The sequence below is a fragment of the Pongo pygmaeus genome, chromosome 6, assembly GCF_028885625.2.
Source record: "Pongo pygmaeus isolate AG05252 chromosome 6, NHGRI_mPonPyg2-v2.0_pri, whole genome shotgun sequence".
Taxonomy (NCBI): Eukaryota; Metazoa; Chordata; class Mammalia; order Primates; family Hominidae; genus Pongo; species Pongo pygmaeus.
Genome location: NC_072379.2, coordinates 31,237,447 through 31,263,519, shown reverse-complemented (window position 1 = coordinate 31,263,519; position 26,073 = coordinate 31,237,447). Strand labels below are relative to the sequence as shown.

General features: G+C 44.5%; 1 protein-coding gene across 1 annotated transcript in view; it reads left to right on the top strand.

Moving 5' to 3' along the window:
- The window catches only part of LANCL2 (LanC like glutathione S-transferase 2), a 65,869-nt gene extending 46,179 nt beyond the window's left edge, over positions 1–19,690 (top strand). The window contains exons 7-9 of the mRNA XM_054495357.2: positions 11,239–11,415; positions 14,341–14,413; positions 17,186–19,690. Coding sequence (XP_054351332.1) covers positions 11,239–11,415; positions 14,341–14,413; positions 17,186–17,280 — 345 coding nt within the window. The 3' untranslated portion in view covers positions 17,281–19,690. The remainder of the gene's footprint in view (positions 1–11,238; positions 11,416–14,340; positions 14,414–17,185) is intronic.
- The last annotated feature ends 6,383 nt before the right edge of the window (positions 19,691–26,073 follow it).

Genomic DNA, 26,073 nt, shown 5'->3' with positions numbered 1-26,073 from the left:
TCATAGTATAAACTACAGAAAATAAGTGTAGACTAAAGCTCTCTGCCAGCAGAGAAACAGACCATGCGCCGTGGAGTCTGCACATCTATTTGCGTCTCTGAGCAGAGGGCGGGGTTTGTGTTTGACCAAGGCAGGGGGTTCAGTGGGGGAGGCAAAACTAGGGAAGTACAGCTCCACACTGTTTTCTCTCAAGTTACAGTTAAATTGAGAGGGCCTCCATTTATTAAAGCTGTCTCTTAAAATTAGGTAGGAAATGTTCAAGTTTTATGTAATAACAAGCTCTAACATTTTCTTCTCCTGGCATATGAAGTCCTAAGTTGTTCAGGCATGCTTATGAAGGTGTAAAGTGTTCAAGTACTTGAAAAAATATTATTAATTATCCTTTACAAAGAAAACTATAAGTTCAGTCCAGACTCACAAAATTTATTTTCCCTCCCTGTAGATGCTCATCATGTGTTAGTATTTAGTAGGGTATACTCTTCTGTGTAGGAACGTGTATTACTTGTTAATTTAAAGTTATATGGTATTTTAGATGGCCTTAAAATGTAAAGGTTTGGCCAGACACTGTGGCTCACACCTGTAATCCCAGCACTTTGGGAGGCCAAGGCAGGAGGGTTGCTTGAGCCCAGGAGTTGGAGATCAGCCTGGGCAACATGGCGAAACCATGTCTCTACTAAAAAAATATACAAAAAATTACCTGGGTGTGGTGGCAATTTAGTCCCAGGTACCTGGAGGCTGAGGTGGAAGGGTGGTTTGAGCCTGGGAGACGGAGGTTGCAGTGAGCTGTGATCATGCCACTGCACTCCGGCCTGGGTGACACAGCAAGACCCTACCTCAAAAAAAAAAAAAAAAGAAAAAAAGGGCAAGGTTTTAACAATATTAGAAATTTTATTAATTGTGAATGATTTTCTAACAAATACATCTGTGGAGCCTGTAACTGGAAGCTATTTTGATGAGTAGTTACAGCCAGCTCTTGATTACCTGACAAAAAATCATGGGTAATGGTGGCAAATTCTTCCTTCTGTTCACGTTTTGAGTTCTAGGGCATTAGGAATTTGTGTGGGTTTAGCCACTGTAAACAAATACATTTGTTAAATGAGATTGTATTTGGAAAGGTAAATGCGATATCCAAAAAAAGCATATAATACCCCCACCAGAGTGACATGAGTGCAGTCCTTAGATGCTGAACTGAATCTGGCAGCAGCCACAGCGTCACTGCTTGTGCCCACACGCCTGCCCTGGGAAGCCCCAGATAGAACTGCATTGGGAGTGCCCCCTGGTGGCCAACTATTGTATATATGTCAGAAAATGCTTTCATACAAATTCTGTTCCCGAAGCTCGTTTGTAAGTTGGTTATTTGAAACATGGAATGTTTTTCTAGGGGTACCAGAATTACTTGAAAAGATTTTTTTAAGCTATACTTTTTTTCTTCCTTACTCAAGATTCTGATACCTTCCTAATTTTAAGCATCACTTAAATAAATGTACCATAGTTTATCATTGTTTTTCTTTCTTTCTTTTTTTTTTTGAGACACAGTGTTGCTCTGTCCCCCAGGCTGGAGTGCAGTGGCGCAATTTTGGCTCACTACAACCTTTGCCTCCTGGGTTCAGGTGGTTCTTGTGTGTCAGCCTCCCAGGTAGCTGGGATTACAGGCACACGTCACCATGCCCAGCTAATTTTTTGTATTTTTAGTAGAGATGGGGTTTCACCATGTTGCCCAGGCTGGTCTTGAACTCCTGACCTTAGGTGATCTGCCTGCCTTGGCCTCCAAAACTGCTGGGATTACGGGCATGAGCCACTGTGTCCGGCCAGTTTATCATTATTTTTCATCGGTTTCCAGGTTTTGGCTATTAGGAACAAGCTGCTATGAACATTCTTGCACAGGTCTGTCTAGAGACACATGTCTTCATTTCTTTTGGGTTAATATTTAGGAGTAGAATTACTGGATCGGAGGGTAAGTGTATGTTTAGTTTTAGAAATTGCCACTTTTTCCACAAGTTCTGGTTATTCTGCATCTGCCAACACTTGGTGTTGAAAGTCTTTTTAATTTTAATTATTTTGGTGGGTGTTTCATTGTGGTTTTATTTGTATCTTCCTGATTGACCAGGGTTGATTAATGTTGCATGTGCTCATGGGCCAATTGTGTATCTTCCTTTGTTGACTGTCTCTTCATATCTTCTTCTTCTTATTATTTTTTGAGACAGGGTCTTGCACTGTCACCCGGGCTGGAGTGCAGTGGTGGATCTTGGCTCACTGTAGCGTCAACCTTCAGGGCTCAGGTGATCCTCCCACTTCAACCTCCCAAGTAGCTGGGGACTACAGGCACGTGCCACCACACCTGGCTAAATCTTTTTATTTTTGTAGGGGTCTTGTTTTTTGCCCAGTCTGGTTTCCAACTCCTAGACTCAAGCAATCTTCCTGTCTTGGTCTCCCAAAGTGCTGGAATTATAGGTGTGAGCCACTGTGCCCAGCCTGTCTCTTCGTATGTTTTACCTACATTGTTTTATTTTATTTTATTTTTGTCTTTTTGCTATTTTTGGAAGAATTCTTTATATGTTCTGCTTAAAGTCCCTCTGTCAGATATATATCATACAAATAATTTCTCCCTGTCTGTAGTTTGCCTAATCATATTCTTTATGGTATCTTTTGACTAAAATAGAGTTTTAAATTTTGATAAAATCTATTTTTCAGTGTTTTCTTTTTATGATAATTACTGTCTGTGTTTTGTCTAAGAAACCTTATCTACCCTCAGGTTATATAGGTAATACTCTCCTTTAATCTTTATTGTTTTAGATTTTACCTTTAGGCCTGTGATTTATCTCAAATTAAGTTTTGTATATTACATGAGGTAACAAACGAGGTGTTTTTTTTGGTTTTTTTGTTTTTTTTTTTGAGACAGAGTCTCACTCTGTCGCCCAGGCTGGAGTGCAGTGGCACGATCTCTGCTCACTACAAGCTCCGCCTCCCAGGTTCACACCATTGTCCTGCTTCAGCCTCCCGAGTAGCTGGGACTACAGGCGCCCGCCACCACGCCTGGCTAATTTTTTATATTTTTAGTAGAGATGGGGTTTCACCGTGTTAGCCAGGATGGTCTCGGTCTCCTAACCTCATGATCCACCCACCTTGGCCTCCCAAAGTGCTGGGATTACAGGCGTGAGCTACCATGCCCAGCCTGAGGTGTTTTTTTTTAACCATAGGGATATCTGATTGTTCCCATACCTTTTGTGGAAAAGACATTTATTTTTCCCATTTGATTGATTTTGGTTCCTCTATCAAAAATCAAATGACCTAATAAGCCTGGGTCTATTTCTGGACTCTATTCAGTTACTTTGGCCTGTTTACCTACATGATATTACCATGTTGTTTTTCTTATTCTGCATTTATTGTAAGTTTTGAGATCGGGTAACTTAAGACCTCACTTTGTTCTTTTTCAGAATCACTTTGAATATTCCAAGTCCTTTGTATTTTCATATAAGTTTTAGAGTCCATTTGTCAGCTTCTAAAAATGGAGCCTATTGGAGTTATGAGTCAGAGTGCATTGAATCATTGAATCTCTAGATCCACTTGGGTAGAACTAACTGACATCTTTTTTTTTGAGATGGGAGTCTTGCTTGGTCGCCCAGGCTGGAGTAGGTGTGATCTCGGCTCACTGCAACCTCCGCCTCCCAGGTTCAAGCAATTCTTCTGCCTCAGCCTCCTGAGTAGCTGGGATTACAGGTGCCCACCACCATACCCGGCTAGTTTTTGTATTTTTAGTAGAGACGGGGGCTTCACCATGTTGGCCAGGCTGGTCTCGCACTCCTGAGCTCAAGTGATCTGCCCACCTTGGCCTCCCAGAGTTCTAGGATTACAGGCATGAGCCACTGTGCCTGGTCAGAACTGACATCTTAATAATGTTGAGTCCTTCTGCTCGCAAATGTGGTATATCTCTCCATTTATATTTTCTTTCATTTCTGTCAGTAGTGCTTTATAGTTTTTGCTGCACAGGTCTTACACATCTTTTGTTAAATTTATTCCTAGATATGTTATTTATTTACATTTTCCAATTATGTATTGCCAGTATATAGAAATACAATTGTGTTTTTTTTTTTTTTGGAGACATAGAGTCTCACTCTGTTACCCAGGCTGAAGTGCAGTGGTGTGATCACGGCTCACTGCAGCCTCTACCTCCCAGGCTCAAGATATCCTCCTGACTTAGCTGAGTAGCTGGGATTACAGGCATGCACCACCATGCCTGGCTAATTTTTGTATTTTTTTGTAGAGATGGGGTTTCGCCATATTGACCAGGCTGGTCTCAAACTCCCAAGTTCAAGGGACCTACCCACCTCAGCCTCCCAAAGTGCTGGGATTACAGGCTTGAGCCACTGTAACTGGCCACAACTGCTTTTTGTATATTGACTTTATATTCTGTGCTAAATTCACGTATCAGTTCTAGTAGCTTTTTATACATTACTTAGGATTTTCTGTGTACACATATTGTATCTGTGAGTTTTCATCTTCCTTTCCAACCTCTGTGCCTTTTATTTCCTTTACCTCTTTTATTACATTGGTCAGGATCTATAGTATAATATTGAATAGAAGTGGTCAGAGTGGACATCTTTGCTTTATTCACAATCATAGAAAAAATATTAAATATTTCCCCATCAAATATACTTTTAACTGTTTTTCTTAGATGGCTTTTATCAGATTGAAGAAGTTTCCTTTTATTACTGGTTATCATGAAGGGATGTTGAATTTTGTCATTTTTTTTTCCTGGATTTATTCAAATGCTCCTATGGTTTTCCTCTTTTGTTTTATTAATATGGTGATTTTACATTGATTGGTTTTTAAAGGTTGAGTCGACCTTGCATTCCTAGTATAAACCTCACTTGGACATGATTTTTATCCTTTTCTTTTTATTAATATTGCTAGATTTGGTTTGCTAATATTTTGTTAAAGATTTTTATGTTTCTTAGTACATACTTTCTTTTTCTATAAAATCTTTGTTTTTATTAGGAATCAGGTATCAGGATTATGCTGGTCACGTACATGAGTTGGAAAGTGTTTTCTCTTATTTTCAGAAAGATTTTGTGTACAATTGGTGTTATTACTTGCTTAAATATTTGTGGGAAAATTTTTTATTATGAATTCAATTTCATTAATAGAATCATTTTGTATCAGTTTTGTTAATTGTGGTTTTCAATATGTTTTCTCATTTTATCTAAGTTGTCAAATTTATTGGCATAATGTTATTCATATCTCATTTTTTTAATGTTTAGTAAGGTCTAAAGTGATAGTTTCTCTTTTATTCTTTTTTCTTTTCCTTTTTTTTTTTTTTTTTTTGAGATAGAATCTCGCTGTTTCTCCCAGGCTGGAGTGCAGTGGCACGATCTTGGCTCACTGCAACCTCTGCCTCCCGGGTTCAAGCAATTCTCCTGCTGCAGCCTTCCATGTAGTCGCGATTACAGACACGAGGTACCACGCCTGACTAATTTTTGTGTTTTTAGTAGAGACAGGGTTTCACCATGTAGGCCAGGCTGGTCTCGAACTCGTGACCTCAGGTGATCCGCCTGCTTCGGCCTCCCAAAGTGCTGGGATTACAGGTGTGAGCCACCACTCTGGTCTCTCTTTTATTCTTGATATTAGTAATTTATGTTTTCTCTCTCTCTCTTTCATCAGTCTAGATAGCAGCTTTATCAAAGTTGTATTGATCTTTCAAAGAAATAAACATAAATTTTAGCTTTATCTATTTTCTATTTCATTGATTTTTCTTCTTTTCTTTTTAAAACTTCCTTCAATGGTTCTGGGCCCAGTGGCTCACTTCTATAATTCCAGCACTTTTGGAGGCCAAGATGGAGGATAGCTTAAGGCCACAAGTTCAAGACCAACCTGGGCAACATAGTGAGACCTCATCTCTACAAAAAATCCAAAATTATCTGGGCATGGTGGTGCCACTGCACTCTAGCCTAGGCAACAGAGTAAGACCCTGTCTCAAAAAAAAATAAAAAATAAAAATAAATAAATAAAATTTCTTTCTATGGACTTTAGATTTACTTTGCTCTTTTCTAACTTTTTAAAGTGGAATCTTAGGTTTCGTACCTTTCTTTTTTTCTAATACAAGCATTTAAAGCTTTACATTTTCCTCTAAGCACTATTTTAGCTCTGTTCCCAAATATTTTATGTCTTGTTTTCATTTTCATTTAGTTTTAGATATTCCCTAATTACCCTTATGATTTCTCTTTTGATTCATGGGTTATTTAGAAGTGGGTTGTGTATTTTTCAGATATTTGAGAATTGTGTGGATATTTTCATCGATTTCTGATTTAATTCCATTGTTGTTACAGAACATATTATGTACGATTTAACATTTTAAAATTTACTTAGATGTATTTTATGGCCCAGTATTTAGTCTGTCTTGATGAATGTCCCACGTGCATTTGAATGGTCTAGTTGTCAGGCATAGTGTGCTAGAAATGTCAGTTAGGCCAGTGGTTGGATGTATTGTTCAGATCTTCAATTACAGAGGTCAGCGAACTTCCTGTAATGAACCAGATAGTAAATATTTTAGGCTTGTGGTCCATGCAATTTCTGCAACCACTCAGTTCTATCATTGTAGCACAAAAGCAGCCACAGCCAGTGTGTGAATGAACCGTCATGACCACACTCCAGGGAACTTCGTTTACAGATCAGACTGTGTGGGCTTGTAGTGTGCTGATCCTCACGGATTTGCCTTACGTATTTGTTTCGGCTGTTTGTTTACTCAGTCATGGGAGGAGGAGTTTTACAGTCTCCCAACTGTTTATTTTCTTCTCTTTAATTTTCTTAGTGTTTGCTTCATGTATTTTGAGGCTCTGTTCTAATACATGTTTATGATGGTTATGTTTTCCTAATGAATTGACTCTTTTATCATCATGGAATGTTCCTTTTATCTCTGGTAATATTCTTTATCTTGAAATCTACTTTGTCTGATATTAATGCAGCTGCTCCAGCATTTTATAATTACTGTTTGCATGACACATCTTTTTGCTTTCAACCTGTATGGGACTTGTGTTATAGCTAGTCTAATAATCTCAGTGTTTTAATTGGAATTAGTTCATATATATTTAATGTAATTATTGATGTGGTTGGATTCAGCGCTGCCATTTTAAATTTTTTTAAATTACATTTTGTGTGTTTCCTCCCTCTATTTTTTCTTTCCTGCCTTTTTTTTTTTTTTTTTTTTTTTTCAGGGAGGTAGAGAGATTAGTTGGAAATTTTTCAGGATTCTCTTTTAATTTTTCTCTTGACTCTTTTTTTTTTTTTTTGAGATGGAGTCTCGCTTTGTCACCCAGGCTGGAGTGCAGTGGTGCAATCTCAGCTCACTGCAACCTCCGCCTCCTGGGTTCAAGCGATTCTCCTGCCTCAGCCTCCTGAGTAGCTGGGACTACAGGCACGTGCCACCATGCCCAGCTGGTTAATTTTTGTATTTTTAGTAGAGACGGGGTTTCTCCGTGTTGGCCAGGGGTTTCACCGTGTTGGCCAGGCTGGTCTCAAACTCCTGACCTCAGGTAATCCGCCAGCCTCAGCCTCCCTAAGTGCTGGGATTACAGGTGTGAGCACCACCGTGCCTGGGTCTCTGTTAACTCTTTAACTGTATCTATTTGCATATTTTTTTTACTAATGCTATAGGGGTTGCAATATATATCCTTAGCTTTTCATAATCTCCTTAGAGTTAACACTGAGCCACTTCACATAAACTGTAAGAAACTCATAGGCAGGTGGTTCTGCTTACTCCAGAGCTTTGCACTCTATCTGCCATATTTATAAAGTCTATGAATGTTGTAAACCACTAATATAATGTTAGAATTTTTACTTTATTTTTAATTTAAAAAATTGTTTTTGAAGAGGACAGGGTCCTCACTATGTTGCGCAGGCTAGTCTGGAACTCCTGGGCTCAAGTGATCCTTCTGCTTCAGCCTCCTAAAGTGCTGGGATTAAAGGTGTGAGCTACATAGGGGCTGGCCAGAAATTTTTCTTTAAATAGCTCTGCATATTTTATTTTAATTGATACAAGCAAAAAAGATAGTTTTGATATTTATTTATGTATTTCCCATTTTTAGTGGTCTTTGTTTCTTCCTGAAGATCCTGATTTCTATCTGGTATTATTTCTTTCATCCTGTAGAATTTTACTTAGCATAGGTTTGGTGACAACAAATTGATTTTCATTTGTCTTAAATTTGTTTTTATTTTCACCTTTATTCTTAAATACATTTTTGCTGGGTGTGGAATTCTAGGTTGACTTTTTTTTCTTTTCGGTGCTTTAAAGGCAGTGTTCCGTCGTCATCCACCTCTGTTCTTTCGAAGTCATTTTTTGCACTGTTCTCTTGTATGGAACATGTGCTTTTTCTCTAGAGGCTTTCACGGTTTCCTCTTAATTTTTGGTTTTCAATGGTTTAACTGTTACATGCCTAGATGTATTTGTATTTATCGTGCTTAAGATCCTTTGAACTTGAACTTGTAAATGTGTATCTTTTAGTACACTGGGTGACTGGCCGCTCTTTTCCTGCAGGTTCCTGAGGCTTTTGTTTTCCAGATTTCTCATTCTCTGTAATTCGGGTCAGATGATTGCTGTTTCCCTGGTTTTGTATTCATTCATGATTTCTTCTGTTATGTCCAGCCTGCTCTTAAACCCACCCAGCGAGTTGTGTAATTTTACCTATTGATGTTTTTCTAGGTCCAGAATATCCCTTTGTTTCTGTCTTATTCTCCCTTTCTCTTCTGAGGGTTCGCTGATGATGAGTATAGTTCCCTTTTCATCTTTGAAGATATTTCTAATAACTGCCTAAAACCCTTGTCCCTATTTCTGACGTTTGGGTCATCTTGGGATCCATCCGTTTTGTAGCATGGGCGCACAGGCCCAGGTCGGGTGCAGCAGCTGGCCTGGAGTCACAGTCTGCCATGGTGGAACAGGGACTCTAGCCCTGCCTCTGACTGACTCCAGAGCCCTCGGGTTTTCCTTTGCATTGTGCTGTCTTTCCACACTTTTTGTCCTGTACTGCCCAGGGAAACTTACCATTTGGGAGAGGTAATGTGGATAAGTACATGGATTTTGTAGCCCATGTATGATTGCTGTAATACAGTGTGGAGAAGATGTATCTGTGATTAAGTCCAGGAGCTTTTTTCTGTAGTTCTGAATTGTTGGATGTCTCGCTGTTAGAAGTAGCTGTTTGCTTAGAGCATGAGTGTATGTGGTGGCAGGAGCAGACATGGTAGGCTGCTGGTGCTGAGAAGCAGCAGTGCAGGCTGCATTGTGGGCATGGCTCTAGCAGCCTCAGCCTCGTAGGCGCAGGGACGGCACGAAGGAACCCTGTTCGGTTTCCCTGTGGACCCTCACTCGCCAGGCTCCCACCAGCAGGGGCAGCTCTGGCTCACTTTAGGGCTGGCGTCTGTGATTTCAGAACACAGCCTCTCAAACAATATCTTCTCACCCATTAGCTTTGACCAAATATTTCCTTAGGATGGGAAAACATGTTTTCTTTTACAGTTCATTTTCAGAGGCTTAAGATGCAAGTGACAGGATGAGGATGAAGTATGTGTGCCGGCACAATACGGTAGAAAGAGTAATGGTTAATCATAGCCAGGAAATAGCTAGCACTTCCCATGTGCCAGGCACTGTTCCAGGAGCTCCATGGATGTGATCACATTTTAATCTTCATAGCAAGCCACTGAGGTGAAGGAATGTCATCCCTTTATAGTTGAGAAAACTAAGACATAGACTTTCAGTGACTTACCCAAAGTCACACAGTTAAAAGGTGACAGTAGGGACTCAGCTCAGGCTGTCTGACCCCAGAGCCCACATCTTAGCTGCCTTTGTGACTGATAGAGGGTGTCCTGCTTCTGATTCCCTAACAGCCTAACTTTGGGAACATTTAATCTCCCTGGTGATTTGCTGTGCCTCTGTTTCCTGCTCTGCCCTCTGTAGACACTGGTCGCAGTTCGTGCCCTGCCCCCCAATCTCCGCCTTTTTCCTGAGGCCTCAGAACCCTTCTCGGCTGAGTGTCCAGCTCATGAGTCACAAGTAGAGGGACCTGACCTGCTACCCAAGTAGTGATGACCTTTGTGCCTCTGATTCATTGTCCAAAACCCATTTGCACTGGAATGGGATGAGTTTAGCACGTAGGGATAACTAAGAACAGACGCTGAGAAAAGGATCAGGAAAACAGTACATGGCATGTGAGGAGAAAGAAGAAAATGTACAAGGGAATCTCAGGAAGTGAAAACCCACAGCTGCTTCTTGCCATCTCTTGCCTTCACTGAGCTTGCTTGTCTCTGCAGCTGACCATATAAACAACTCAGGGAGGTGGTGCTTGCTCCTGGACCCCAGAAAGCTTTGTGCCAGCTTCCTTGGGATGGGTGGTGAAGATGGATCTTGCTAGCCTGGTGGTGCAGGGTCCTCGGGTCCTGTTGATGTGTACTGACCAGTGTGTTGGACACTCTTGCCCTGCTAACAGGGCCTCACTCTCTCGATTGCCTTCTACAAGAGCAGAAGTTTTAGAGCTATGGGATGTATGTGCCAAGAAACAAGGAAAACATCTTACCAAAAGGATATGGCAGCTTTAATTTTAATTTTAAAAACTAAATTTTAGCATTACTTTAGTAAAACCGTGAAACAGAAGGAGGACAAGGGGAATAGGCTAATGCAGGGGTCTCCAGCCCCCCAGGCTGTGAATTGGTACTGGTCCGTGGCCTGTTAGGGACTGGGCTGCACAGCAGGAGGTGAGTGGCAGCGAGCAAGCGAAGCTTCAACTGTATTTACAGTCGCTTCCCATCACTTGCATTACTGTCTGAGCTCTGCCACCTGTCAGATCAGCGGCCACGTTAAATTCTCTCAGGAGAGCGAACCGTATCGTGAACTGCTTATGCAAAGGATCTAGGTTGCGCACTCCTTATGAGAATCTAACTAATGCCTGATGATCTGAGGTGGAACAGTTTCATCCCGAAACCATCCCCCACTCACCTTCCTGGCCATTGAAAAATGGTTCCACAAAACCAGTCACTGGTGCCAAAAAGGCTGGAGACCGCTGGGCTAATGGATTGAGATTTTGAGAGTCTACGTACGGTGTTGCTGGTGTGTTTTTTTGTTGTTTGTCTGTTTTTCACCCCCAGTGCCATTTCAGTTTTCCTAATAACATGCCATATTCTAACCAGAAAGGGAAAGTATTTTGCCAACTCGTCGTTGAAACCGTCTTTTTAACACTGCTTTGTTTTTAATTTGCCCAGGTCTTTAAGGAGGAGAAGTACTTGAAAGAGGCCATGGAGTGTAGCGATGTGATTTGGCAGCGAGGTTTGCTGCGGAAGGGCTACGGGATATGCCATGGGACTGCTGGCAACGGCTACTCCTTCCTGTCCCTTTACCGTCTCACGCAAGATAAGAAGTACCTCTACCGAGCTTGCAAGGTGAGGGTGGCTCTGTTGGAACTGCTTCTGAACAACCCCGGGTGTGCACAGAATCCAGAGTCCAGAAGTACAACTCCTGTTCCTTCTTTTAACCTGTTTCTCCCAATTCTGTAGCTTCCTCTTTTTCTTCTGGCACAGCTTGTCTGTGGTTTCTCTGGGCCACAGTGTCCCTGTCTATAGAATGGGGAGGACAAATGTCAATGGCTTCTGAAGAATATGTGTCCTGGAGTCACTACCTGATGAGAATTACCACCTGTGCCATTTATTGGCTTTATGAGTTTGGATATGTCTCTTCTTCAAGCCTCAGTTTCCTCATTTGTACAGACAGAAAAAAAATACTATCCACCTCCTAAGGATGTTTCAAGCAGAACTGAGCTAATGTGCAGATTGTTTGTAATCGTCCTGCCAAAACCCTCCAGCGGCTTCCCATTGACTGCAGATGGAGCCTGTGCTCCTCCGCTGGTTTGACAGAGCCCTGCGCACCTTGGCCCCTCTCTGTGTCTACACCCCGTCTCCTCACCTTACCCTGCCCTCTAGCCCGCCATAATACAGCCATGCTGCCCTCTCTAAGAAGTGTGTCACTCTTGTTTCCGCTGGACCTGTCGTTAACTGTTCCCTTCAGGAGCATTCTTCCTTCAGCTCCTTGCCATGCTGATCTGAATTGTGACATTCTTGGAGGGATCTTTGAGACCCCCCAAGTGGATGATCACTCAGTTGCTCATTGTATGTTTTGGCTTGTTTCTTGAATGTGTAGGCTGGTAGAACATAAGCTTCTTGATCTTGTTTGTCTGGGTCACTATTCTATACTAGTACTTGGAGCAGTGTATAGCACCGAGTAGAAACTCAGTAAACGTGCACTGGACATGTGAAGATAAATGGCACAGAGCAAGACTCAGCAAATGTTTGCTGGTATTTTTATTATGTACACATTTCACAAAATGTAGTTGTGTGCACACAGAAAAAAGATTGGAAGAAAATACACTAAAGTGTGTACAGTGACCCTTGTTAGATGGAGGCATTGCGGCTGATATGTTCTTTATACTTTTTGAACATCTGTTACTTTATGAAGACTTCTCAACCCCAGTGGAATGGGCCCCACCTTGTTGGGTGCGCCGGAAAATGCACACACATCTGTGGCTCCCCCACTGATGGAAGCATGCAGGGGGCTGTGGAAGCAAAGAGGGCAGGGCCCAACTTGGCATGGCAGGTCAGCAAGGGATGTCTCAGCCAAGACCTGAGGGACAGGTCGAAATTAAGCAAAGGGGGATGAGGAAAGACGCGAAAAGGAGAAGAAACTGCTGTTCCAAAGGCCCGGAGGTGTGAGCACCCAGGGCCTGTGTGAACTACACTGTGGCTGGAGCACGGGGGATGGGGCAGAACAGGAGCCAGCGAGCGGGGAGCAGCCAGATTCCGCAGGCCTGGGCCAGCCTTGATGATTTGATGATGGTAGATGATTATGCAAATATGGGCAATGCGAGAAGACCGCAGGAGGGTTGAGACGCAGCCGGGTTTTTTAAAGATGAGGGGTTTTTCAGGTGGGCCAGGCAGGGGTGGCCTACAGAGGTGGAATGCAGTTCTGATAAGGAGAATAGCTTGGGCAGAGCTGCAGAGCACGAACCAGTTCAGTGTGTTCCTGACTGTGTAAGCCTTTGGGATGCAAAGGGAAGGAAACGTGTGGCAAAAGGTAAAAGACAGGTGGGTAGGGGCCAGAGAAAGTTAGTCCTTCCCTGTAGCCAGTAGTTCTCAACCTTGTACCACTGGGAAGCTTTCAAATCATGCCTGGACCTCACTCTAGACCAGTTAAATGAGGAAGCCTCAGCACTAATATTTTTCAAGCTCCCCCAGTAATTTTAATAATCAGCTAGCACTGGATACTGATTTGGAAGATGGGGGCTCATGGAAGGGTTTGGAATCCATGTTCAGACTCCTCTTTTAGAAAGATTGCTGTAGTCCCAGTAGGAAGAATGAGGCGGGCTTGGGTTTCCCCAAATAGCGGTTTAGTAATTAATGCAAGAAATGTTGAGTCATAAACCAAAGCACAGGTTGGGATAAAAAATGAGACATTTAGAAACACCTATGATGTAAAGCCCATAGAATTTAACGCATGTTTTTAAATGTGGAGAGGATGGAAATATCTGAATGTCTTTCTGTTGTCTGACTCGGAAAACTGGGTAGATGGGCCATCAAACAAGCTAAGAGTGAGCAGATTGGGAGGGGAAAAGCAGAGTGAGTTTCTTTTTACGTGTGCTGAACTTGATACTCCTCATGTTTGTTACTTATGATTCTTAGTGTACAAATGACCCTTCAAATTATGTTAGCTTAGGCACAAAAGGGAAGTTTATTAAAACGATATGGAAACACCCATTGAAGAGGTCTAAGAAGAAAGGGTCAAGGAGCTCACAGGAGAGCAGAGGGAGGGCTGAGGGCCAGGGGCTGGGAAGGTGGAGAGGCTGCCAAGCAGCAGCAGCTGTGGAGGGGCTGCAGTGAGAGGCGGCACTCCAGGCAGGGCTGAAGCTGTTTCCCAGCTGGGGCCGGGGGAGCCAGCAGCTGCTGCTGAGAGCCATTTTAGAGCCAGGGTTTTTTGTTCAGAATAGAGCAGGCGTTTTGAGTTGCTTCTGGAATCGTCAGCTGAAGCGGCAGGAGAAAGGTGCCAGGGAGAACAGTGTCGTTGAGCCGTTCGGTTTTCACCTCAGACTTCTCAGCAGCCGTAAGGCAGACCCCATTCTACAGCTGAGACAGCCGCAAGCAGAGGCTAGCTGGGCCTCACCCCTGGAAGAGGGGGTGCAGTAGCCCATGGAGCCCACACTGAATGCCCTACAGCTGGGGCTCCACTTCCCTGATGTCTGTGAAGACATTGCATTCTCATTTATTGCCTTTTCACCAAGTAGAAACTCCAGTCTTAAAAAGAAATCCCTTTCTTTTCAGTTTGCAGAGTGGTGTCTAGATTATGGAGCACACGGGTGCCGCATTCCTGACAGACCCTATTCGCTCTTTGAAGGTAAGAGTGAGAAAAATGCTATAGATTAAATGTTTGGGTGAAATTGGTTCTCCTGCCCCTGTGGACTGGCACTGTTCATATTTGACCTGGCTCAAGTAATACTTCCAAACTGTAAAATAAGTCAGCAAAGTAGCTTATTGCTGAAAATTACGTTGAGTCTCTTCACCTTACCTATTTTTTTTGCTCCTGTGAATGTCTTCCAAGTGTTCTTAGGTTTTTTTGTGAGGTGTCTATGCAGACAGAACATAGAAGGCTTGCTGTTAGCAATGGAAGAAATAGTTTACTCCTCTGCGTTTCATCTGTAATGTTGCGTATTTAATATTGGTGTATTCATGGGAAGTTTGAATAGTTACTTAAATATATTTAATATCATATAAAGAAATATGAATAATATTAGCAATTAGAAATATTGGTAAGTAGAAAAAATAGCAAGAGTGAATATTGAAGAAAGTTCTGAAAAGAAGAGCACTGATAGGCAGTCAGTGAAAGCAACAAGGATTCCAGAGTCCACCACGGGCGCAGAGAAGGGAAGACAGGAGCACAAACAGAAGCCCCACAAACAGGCCCGGATATTTGTTAGATTTGTATGTGGGTGTGGGCGTGCTTTCTGTTTGCTGACATTTTGGTAAAGGTTTTTGCATCTCCATTCATGAAGGATATTGGCCTGCAGTTCTCCTGTTTTGTGCTGTCTTTCTCTGGTTTTGGTATCAGGGTCATACTGACCTAATAAACCATGTTGAGAAGTGTCTTCTCTTCTGTTTTCTGGGACAGACTGTGTTAATTGGTGGAAGAATTGGTATTAATCTAACTTAAATGTGTGGTAGAATTCTCCAGTGCAAACTTCTAGGTCTGGAGATTTATTTTTCTAGACTTTTAAAATAAATTCAGTTTTTAAAATAGTTATAGGGCTGTTCAAGTTATCTATTTCATATTGGGTGAGCTGTCATAGTTTGTAATTTTTGGGAAATTGGTTAATTGTGTACATGTGGTGAAATTCATATGTGTAAGCTATTGGTATTCCTTATCATCCTCTGTCTGCATCGTCTGTAGTGGTATGTCCTGTTTTAGTTTTCATACTGGTAATATTTTTAAATCACATTTTAGAAATATGAGCAGAAAACAGAGCATGTGTCTCATCTTTTGCAGAAGATGATCTTTTTTAATATTCAGAGAACTCATAAGGAAAAAGTACTTATTAGAATAAAAGTTTTAGTCCTCTATATCATAAAAATGCAATGCATTTGTATCAGATATAACAGAGTTAGTGCCTGAACTCTAAATGGAGTTTATCAAGTTGATAATAGCATCTTCAGAGCCCCCGTAGGTCAAAAGCTTTGGATGTACAGCTCCCTAAAGGCGGGAAGTTAATAGGTCACCTCCTTCTCCTCTGCCTCGCCAGTGCCTGGCAGACAGAACTGTGGGGGACTCTCACCAAATTCCCGTCAGGGGACGGAGGGATTATTAAGCCATGTGCCTAGCAATACAGGCCATTGTGGCAAACTGGCCGGCTGGAGGAGCCACTGGGAGGGCTTACTGGCACCTGGCACCCCTTCTGGAGGAGCTCACTCCTACTGGAGTGCACCGCCCAGTGGATCCGCTGCCCACACACCTGAGCAGGAAAGCCAGGCTCATCCCCGCAGGGCCTGCTGTAGGGACTCCTATGCTTGTTATGGGTCCCTGTTTACTTCTCATGGGCACTCCTAGGTCAGTGGTTTTCTAATTTTTTAAATAAGTTTCTGGAACCTTTCTTTAAACAAAAACTTACAGAGAAGGCTGGGAACACCCCAGATGACCTTCAGTAGGAAAAATGGGGAAACAATCTGCAGTGTACTGTTCAGCAGTAAGAAGGGGCCAGCTATGAACATGCACAGAACGTGAATGAATTGCAGGAACCCTGACGAAGGAGCCAGATACAAGGGCTGTACACTGTGGCCATGCTCATAAGAGTGCCAAAGCAGACAGAACTCATCCATGGTGGACCAAGACCAGGCTGCCGGTTACCTCTGGGGGGACCACAGGGATGGGAGGGACTGGAGAGGGGCACTTGGAACTTCCTGGGGTGATGGAAATATTCCAGGTCTTAATTGGGTTTTGTTTGCACGTGTATATGCATTTTACAAACCCCAGAGAAGTACACTTTGGATTTATGTGTTTCATTGTACGTGAATTTTACATCAAAAGAAAAACTGTAAACAAAAACCCTATAAGGGAGGATTGTTCTGATTTGAGTGGGGATAGGAGACCTGGAGGCCTTGGTGGGCTACTAGCACCTTCTCCACCTCACACCCTTCCTATGCTGCTGTGAGTCTAGTTGAAAACCCACTGCTTAATTACTGCAGTGATTTGGGGTGGGGATTTTGACCAAATTGAGGTTTGTTAAAAATAACATTCTTCAAATATCAAGAAGATGTAAAATGCCACTTTGAGCATATACAGGCCCTGAGGGGAAGCTCCATGTGTAGGAATATCATAATTAGCAGCATCCATAACTTCCATAGCGATGCTGTGATGCCACCTTAAAGTTTCAATATATAAGATTAAAGCCCAGTAACCAATTTTTTAAATATAAGATAGTGAGGAAAACTGGTATTATTATATTACCTGCCAGGTGCTAAATATAAGGATATCTTTGGTTTTTAATGAAGTCATCTTTAGAGTCCTCAGCACCTTTCCCACATGCTTGCAGCCCCTGGTAAGGGAAATGATTAAAAGTCACTGTTTTAGACACTACCCTTATGCCATTCCTAAGAGGCTCCCCATTTTACATTGCAGGCATGGCTGGCGCTATTCACTTTCTCTCCGATGTCCTGGGACCAGAGACATCACGGTTTCCAGCATTTGAACTTGACTCTTCGAAGAGGGATTAAAAGGTGCAAAAAGACAACTAAAATACCCATTTGGACCAAAAGCCACCAGATTGCTTAGTGCCTGACACAGAAACAACTGGGAATCCTGAAAGAGAAGCAGACACCGTCACAGGCCCCTCTGTTAGACTAGCATGAGTGACCGAAGCCATCCATCAACATTTTCTAACAGCACCTTCATCAGTATAAAATATGACTTCTTCACATACAGATTCTCTGTAGTGTTTGCATGTTTCTTGGTGTTTGTTGTCTCCAGGTGTAAGCTGTTTTAAATGGAAGGCCCTTCTATTCCTGAGGGCTCAGAGCTGACCATGCATGAATGTATGGCAGTGACCACTTTTCTGTATAAAATGTATAAAGTGGGGTTTCTTCCATATTGACAAATGAGGGAACAGGTGGTGTCTATCTTGTATATCAGAAAGATTATCTAGGGTCTATCCTAGTGATAATACATTGTCAGCCTTTTCTATGGCACCTTCCAGATGAGAATGAGGGAGCGACCACTCCAAGGACGGACAGGAGCAGCAGTTCGCAGGGGCGTGCTGGGGTGGTTTGGGAGTGCACAGTTGAACGCTTCCTGTTTGGATTTTACACTCACCTTCATGTTTTAGAGAAGCCTCAGGGTGCATTGCAGCTCTGTCAGGGCCCCATTCCCAGCAGAGGCTTCAGGTGCTTTGTGTAGAGTCCAGGGCAGCCAGAGCTTTGTTGGGGAGACTTCTGGACCCAAAGGGAGCTTTCCCAAGAAGCCTTTGATGGCCACACTGTAGGCAGCAGTGACTAAGCACTGGCAGTTCCAGAACATTTACCCAGGTATATGTTACTAAAACAGGCTCCACCTCAATTTATCAACATTATAAGTTACTGTTCTAAGAAGAGTAAATACAGTTCCAGATGGGTTATTACAGATTAACAGAAAGACACTCAACTGGACTCATGTCCCTGCAATTAAACTTACTTCAACCTTTTGGAAAGTTATCAAAGTCTAAATTTGGAACGAATGCATTTCCTATTTTTTGTCTACTTTTGGGTGATAAAAAGTACTAGCCCTCATTTATAGATATGAGAAACATAATGTTCTAACCAACAGCATTATGGTATTTGTGTGACTTTTATTTAAAAAAATGTGAGCAGTAATTTGGGTTAGCTCTACCTTCATTAATTCTATCACATAGATTTCAGTTTTTAGAAGGGTTTCTGTCATCATGGAACAGGTGGTCTGGGACTAAGTACTTCTCATCTTGTGAGCTAAGGCTTGTGTCATGAAAGACAAGAGGCCTCTCTTAGCAGCCCAGTCCTTGTCTGCAGGGGGCAGCCTGAGCATTTCCCAGCCCCAGTGTCCACACCTCTCAGAAAAGAGAAAAAAGAATGTCAGTTTAGGAAAAAAGCTTCCTTTTTACTTGTGTGGTTATGTGTGGGGCTGGCATCCAAAATGTGTGACATTCAGCTTCTAAACGATGCCTGGAGAGTCTCTTTGCTGCAGACACCCTTGCTCCTGAGTCATGATTATTTTCTTTCATGTTAGATTGATGACTTCTGTGAATAGAAATCATCCTGATCCTATTTTACCTGGCCTCCAGGGCCTGTTGATGGGCTTTGCAGGCAGTCCAGCAGCCCACACCTGCAGGCAGGATGCTGTCGTCAACGAGCTGAGGGTAGCTGCTTTGCTGAAGACCTCACACGATGTCCAGTCTCACCCAAATAACATTGTTCCCATCCTCCCCACCCACATCAAAACAACACATCACAGCACTCAGTAGAGGTCCTGCCTCCCCGTTTCTCAAGGGAAGCCAGTAGGCAACACAGCCAGCACGGTGCTCTCCAGGGCGGCCCCTTTCAGAGGAGGAGGCAGCTGGTGCAGCCAGGTGTCTGCAGAGCAGCCACAAAGGTGGCCTAGGATGCGGGTGTCTCCCCAGGTGAGGCCATCCATACATGTTTGAAAAACACTATTAGTCTTTCTAACACACTGAGGGAAAGATTTAAAAAATCTGTGGAATAAAGGAGGGCGATTTTATTTACAGATTTTTTTAAAAGCCACCTGGGTTGATACCTTCCTACTTATCCACTAGATGTCATCAGAGGTGCTGTTCCGTGGCTCTGCATTAACCCCTGCTTCTTGTCTGTCACATGTGACAGTAATTCCAGCTGGGTCCTTCCAGGCAAAGGAGAAACGGGACTTACTTCACAGGACAGAGGATTGACAGAAGTCAGTTTAAGAGAAGTGTTTGAATCAGACTTCAGTACATCATTCATTTCTTGGATTTGTGTTCACAATTGTGTTCTTTAAAATGTGTCTAAATTTTAAAAATATGCATAATGTCATTTTAAAATATGAAGGAAAGAATTTGATGTCCACAAAAAGTGTTTGAGGTTCTTTGGTTTTGTTAGTAAAAGCCAGTTCTGTGGTGATGACCTATGGAATGGTCATTCGTTTTCATTTCTCCGTGTTTGAGAGTGACATTGGTTAGGAGCAATGGCGACTGTTCCGAAGGTCGGATTCTTCACTTAAAAATGTGGCAGTTTCAGCTGGGCATGGTTGCTCATGCCTGTAATCCCAGCACTTTGGGAGGCCGAGATGGGCAGATCATGAGGTCAAGAGATAGAGACCATCCTGGCCAACATGGTAAAACCCCATCTCTACTAAAAATATAAAAATTAGCTGGGCGTGGTGGCGGACACTGTAGTCCCAGCTACTCGGGAGGCTGAGGCAGGAGAATCGCATGAACCCGGGAGGTGGAGGTTGGAGGTTGCACTGAGCTGAGATCGCAACACTGCACTCCAGCCTGGTGACAGAATGAGACTCCATCTCAAAAAAAAAAGTGGCAGTTGCTCGCCTTATGATGTTCTAGTTGCAGGTTTCTTTTTCTTTCCTTTTTTTTTTTTTCAGACTGAGTTTCACTCTTGTTTCCCAGGCTGGAGTGCAATGGCACAATCTCGGCTCACTGCAACCTCCACCTCCCGGGTTCAAGCGATTCTCCTGCCTCAGCCTCCCGAGTACCTGGGATTACAGGCGCGAGCCACCATGCCTGGCTAATTTTGTATTTTTAGTAGAGATGGGGTTTCACCATATCGACCAGGTTGGCCTCGAACTCCTGACCTCAGGAGATCCACCTGCCTCAGCCTCCCAAAGTGCTGGTATTACAGGCGTGAGCCACCGCGCCCAACCCTAGTTGCAGGTTTCTATCTATAAGTACATTCTTTTTGATTCCAACAAGACCTTTGGAACCCTGGGTAAGAAGAGCCGCATCTATCAAGCTCCCGCCTTGTGATGGGCCCTTTGTTTTCACAGCAGCGCTGGGAAGGGGGACTGTTGTAATTAACACTTTCTCACAGATGAGAGTGCCGGACTTGCCCAGCGTCTCACAGCCCGTGCTTGGGACAGTCGGGTCAGACCCAGGTGCTGCTCATGGTGCTAAGTTGCACCCACTCCCTCTTGCTCTGTGTGCTCGATGCAGGAAGAAAGCCATGGAAACCCAGGAGCGCCCTGCGACATGACCATGAGCACATGGCTAGTGAACAGAAAAGCAGGACGGACCATATAGGGTTGCTTCCTCTGGCCCTGTCATATCTACTACCCCACGGCCTTCTAGGTGGGGAGGGACCCTACAGCCATTTGTCGGAATTGAAACTGTTTTTTAACTTAGTAAGGCAGTTTTCACATCTGTTGCTTCATTTGCTAAATTTACAAAAACAATGGTCCAGGTTTAAAGTCCAGGTTCCCTAAGACGTCTTTACAAACCATCTCCACTCCCGCCCAGGCTCTGCGCTGCGACTTCTAGGGCCCTACCTTTCGTGAGCCTCATAGTCTGGTGAGAGACTGGATGTGTAATGTGGATGGGACCATTGGTGGTCCTCAGGAGGCGTGAGCCCACTACATTGCGTGCAGAATTCTGTGTGCATATGATTACTGACCTGGAGAGAGGGTTCCCAGTTTTCATTAGCGCTTCGAAGCGGTGTATGACCCAAAAAAGGTGAAGTGTCAGGTTGGGGGGTAAAGAATGTGTGTGGGCCAGCCGGGCTTCAAAGCATGGAGCCGGGGGTGCTGTGGGAGGCGGACATGGCAGCAGGATTGGATCAGGAGGTGCCGTCACATTTAGGAAGACCCCTCCTGTGGTGGAAGATGCGGCCAGCAGGTCCTGACTTTTCCACATCAGTGTCAAAGTCCAGTGTGACCAAGTCCCTGGTGCCTGTCAGCCTCTTCTCTGCTTCCTGGTACACAGCTGTGGGCATAGGAAGTGGTGGTCCAGGCAGCACAGTACGCAGCCCCGAGTGAGCCAGCCAGTGGGCTTCTGGAAGGCTATTCCGTCCATTGTCTCCTGTCAGAGGCAGGGCTCCTTTACGATCCTGTTTTAACCAGGCTGCAGCTCCCCAGAGGCTGAGGCACAGTGGCTCTCAGATGCTTGGGGCTATCCTGAGATCAGTCGGCTTCACAAATCTGACTGTCCCCAGCTCCCTCTCCCGTTTGGAGGTGGGAGGCTCGGTTCTTCTGCTCAGCAAATGCTTACGGAGCATCCACACTGTGCCAGGCATTGTGCTGAGTGCTGCGAGTGGAATGATGAAAAACCACCCTGGCTCCTGTCCTCAATCAGCATCACATCAGGCCTGAGGAACCTCTGCAGCACAGTAGAAGCCTTGAGCTGAGCTCAGACTCAGAGGGCCTCCTTCAGAAGGACCCCGGAGTGTTTCTCTGCAGTGAGGTGAGGACAGCTAGCTTCTGGGTGAAGGATGTTGTACGCCTCTTCCAGATAACAGCAGGAGGCAGACCAAAGGAAAGTGGGGGTCAGCTCAGCCTTGCAGTGTGACACCTTGTGTGCATGAAGGGGAAGGTGGTAGTCCCTGTCATCAAGGAGTATATGGTCTACAAAGAAAGTAATAAATACATATTTATATTTTACAGCCAACCCAGGGTGGTGTGTGTTAAGAGCAGAGACTCTGGAGCCTGGGAGCTTGTGTTCACCTCTGAGCTCACCTGCTCCCTGTGGGAACTTGGTCAAGTTATTTCTTGAGCCTCCGTTTCTTTATAAAATCAGGACAGTGGTGATATCTACCTGATTTGGTTGGTGGGAGGATTTAAATGACAAATGGGAAAAGCCTCTAGCCCGTGTAAGTGCTCTGATGGGGCAGGTGAAGGTGCTGGTGATTGGCTTTCATGTGAGGAAGCAGACTCGCCTGCCTGCATCGTGGAGGGAAATGCAGATCTGTCCTGCTTCAAAGTCTCATGCCTCATCACAACCCCGTGTCAGTGCTCTGCCTGGCAGCCCTGGGCTTTCAGACAATTGTGCATGAGTGTGTGTGCGTGCGTGTGTGTGCGTGTGCGTGCGTGCACGTGCGTGCGTGTGCATGCGTGTGTGTGCATGCGTGTGTGTGCATGCATATGTGCATTGGTAACTGCCCCAGGATCCTTCAAGAGGAAAAGATGCTGCAGGAGCAAAGATGTCCTAAACCACAGTTTCGGGCTTATTTAAAATCCAGGAATTCAGAGAGACCAGAGACCAGGGTGTCAGCTGCTTTGGTGTTTTCTTGGGCATCCCAGGGAGCTTTCCCTGGTTCTGTGGCCCCCTCCACCCTCCTCATTACTGTACAAGAGAAACTTGTGGCTTTCATAGGATCATCCAGCACATGCACTGCTACTCACATGTTGATAAATATATTACCCCACTCTTAAAGTATTGCCCTAGGAGAATAAAATGTGTCCCGAGCAGCATAATCACACATTCATCTGTAAGTGTATAAGTATTCCTAAAGTTCCAAGAACTGACAAGGCCAGCCTTTCAGACCATTCCTAATGGAGGTGGCAGGGAAGTTACCAAACACTGCTCGGTTGCTGGAAACTAGGTGTGATCCCCAGGATAAGAGAGGGTGACCTACACACATCCTCTTGGCAAGCCAGAGGTGGCCTGGCTCCTGAGGAGTCCCCACAGAGGCCGCCTCGTAGCTGTAAGAAGGGCTGGGAGCTTCTGCAGTGCCTGCTCCCTCACGGCAGCTGAGGAACTTATTTTGAGTCCTTGTGTGCCAGAAAGATGTCTTTCATCTGCTCTGACACTGAAATCATAGTTTGACTGCTTAAAGGATTCTCGACTGGTTATCACTTTCCTACTGATATCTCAAGGCATTGCTCTGCTGTCCTAAACCTTCCATTGCTGCCTGTGGAGATTTCATAGCCATTGGGATTCTTGTTTCTTTGTATTTGATCTTGCTTTGTATGATTGCTTTGCAAGTTGTAGGATTTTCTTCATCTGATGATAGGCCTAGTCCTGGTTCTTAATGGGCCCTTCCAATCTGTAAATTCATGTCTTTCAATTCTAGCAAATTTTCTTGAGTTATTTATTTAATGCCCCCACCCACCCTCTGCCCTTGTCTCTTTTTCTTAAACATCTGTTATTTGGCTGTTAAGCCTCTTAATGTAATCCCTGATTTTCTTTCTTCTGTTTTACACCCCTTTGTCTTTTTACTTTACTTTCTGAGAGATTTCAACTTTATCTTCTAGTCCTTCCATTGAATGTTTCATTTCGTTTTTCTTTTCTGGAATTTATTTTTCATATCAGTGTATCTTTTATATAGTATCCTGTTTGTTTTTTTTTTTTTTTGGAGACTGAGTTTCTATCTTGTCGCCCAGGCTGGAGTACAGTGATGCGATCTCAGCTCACTGTAACCTCTGCCTCCCAGGTTCAAGTGATTCTCAGGCCTCAGCCTCCCAAATAGCTGGGATTACAGGACCCCCCGACCTCGCCCGGCTAATTTTTTGTATTTTTAGTAGAGACAGGATTTCACTATGTTGGCCAGACTGATCTTGAACTCAGGTGATTCGTCTGCCTCGGCCCCTCAAAGTGCTGGGATTACAGGTGTGAGCCACCGTGCCTGGCCCTTCTTTGTATTTCTTGGTTTCGGTGTCTTATCTCTCTGAGGATGTTAATTTATCCAACTGGTTAATGTATCCAACTGAGTAAGTGCTTACTCAGCACCAGACATTATGGAGGCACTTGGAATCCATCAGTGAAGAAAACAGGCGAAGACCCTCACCTGAATGCGTCTGCAGTCTAGCAGTGGGAAACAGACAGTACACATAAGTGTGCACATTTTCTTATATGTTATAAGGTAAAAATGATACAGAAAAAGGATAAAGTAAGCAGGACCAGGGAGACTGATGGTGGGAGGTACACAGGAGGCTCTTTCAAATAGAACGGTAACCATGACACTAAAGTCAACACTCGGAGAAAGTGAAGAGGCTGACAGGTGAATAAGTGCGGACAGGGCGCCTCACACAGAGCAGGACAGGCAGAGGCCCTGGGGAAGCACTTCTCACTCGCTGCAGAATCGCAGGCCTTGGAGAAGGCACAGAGGCTTCGAAGGCCATTCTTAGGAGTTTGGCTCTGACCATGGGTGAAACAGAAAGCTCTGGAGGGCTGTGAGCGAAGGAAGGCATTATCTGGCCCATGTTGTAAAGGGATCACTGTAGGAGCACAGGCAGGAGCAGGGACCCAGGCAGGAGCAGGGACCCAGGCAGCGGGTCCGGGAGGGAAACGGCTGTGGCTACGTAGGTGCAGGTGGTGAGCCGAGTCGGAATCTAGACAGATCTTGAACTGGAGCCAGCAGGACTTCCTGGCGGTCAGGGGCAGAGTAAGAGAGTTGTCAGCTATGGCTCAGGCACAGTGGCCGGACATCTGGCAGGGCGCCACAGGCTGAGGCGTGCAGGTTGGGCTGGGAGGGCCGGGCTGAGATGGAACCCAGTTGTACGCACATTGAGTTCAAGGTGGTTTATTAGAGGCGGGCGAGTCTGGAGTCTGGAGGGAAGCCTGTGATTGAGGCGTCACTTTGGAGTTGTTTGCTTATCGATGTTATTTAAAGGCAGAAGACCTGATGAGGTTACCAGGGAAGTGAGGGAGATGCGAGAGGGAAGGGAGCCAGGACACAGCCCTGGGCCACAGCGGCAGAGAAGAGGAGAAGGCGCCGTCACTGAGGTAGGGAGACAAGAGTCTGTTTCCCTGGAAGCCATGCATGGAGAAGGGAGGGGTCACCTGTGTCAGAGGCTTCTGACGCATGAGACAAAAGCCAAGCACTGGTCATTGGAGTCAGTGTGGAGGTCTGAGGGTGAACTCAGCAGCACAGGCAGCACTTGACAGGAGTTTCGTTGCAAAAGGTAGGACAAAGAGAGTCACAGCTGGTGAGCGAAATAGGGTCGAGAAAAACTTTAAGTTCAGAAAAATAACAGGATGTTTGTAATTTGATGGGAATTATATAATGGGCAGTTGGAAAGAAGGGGTGATATAACACAGGACACAGTGGAAGTGCTGGAGTGACGTCTCCAAGGAGGCAAGGGCCTGGGGGCCGGTGCCCCGGGACTAGAGATCCGAGAGGAGCGCCAACACCACTGTGGATGAACAGACATCAGTTGGCACAAGAGCGGTGGGCACTGCCTCCGACTGCTTCAGTTTTCAGTGAAGTAGGCGCCAGCTCAGCAGCATCTGCTGCCTGAGGATGGAGGAGGCGGAGGTGCTGGGATTGAAGGCAGAAGAGAAAGTGTGAAAGCACCCAGGAGGAGAATGAATGAGCTGTTCTCCAGCTGCATCCTGCCAGAGAGCACCAAGTGGATCTGCCAAACACAGACTGCTGGGCAGGCATCTGATTCATTAGGTCTGGGTGGGGCTCGAGAATGTGTATTTCTAACAAGTTCCAGGATGACACTAATGCCGCTGGCTGGGGAATCCCACACTTCCAGATGACACTGGTCTGGAGGCAGGTTGCATGGTAGCCTCAGGGGCTCCCATGGTCACCGCTGGTGAGAGCGGGTGGCAGGTTTGT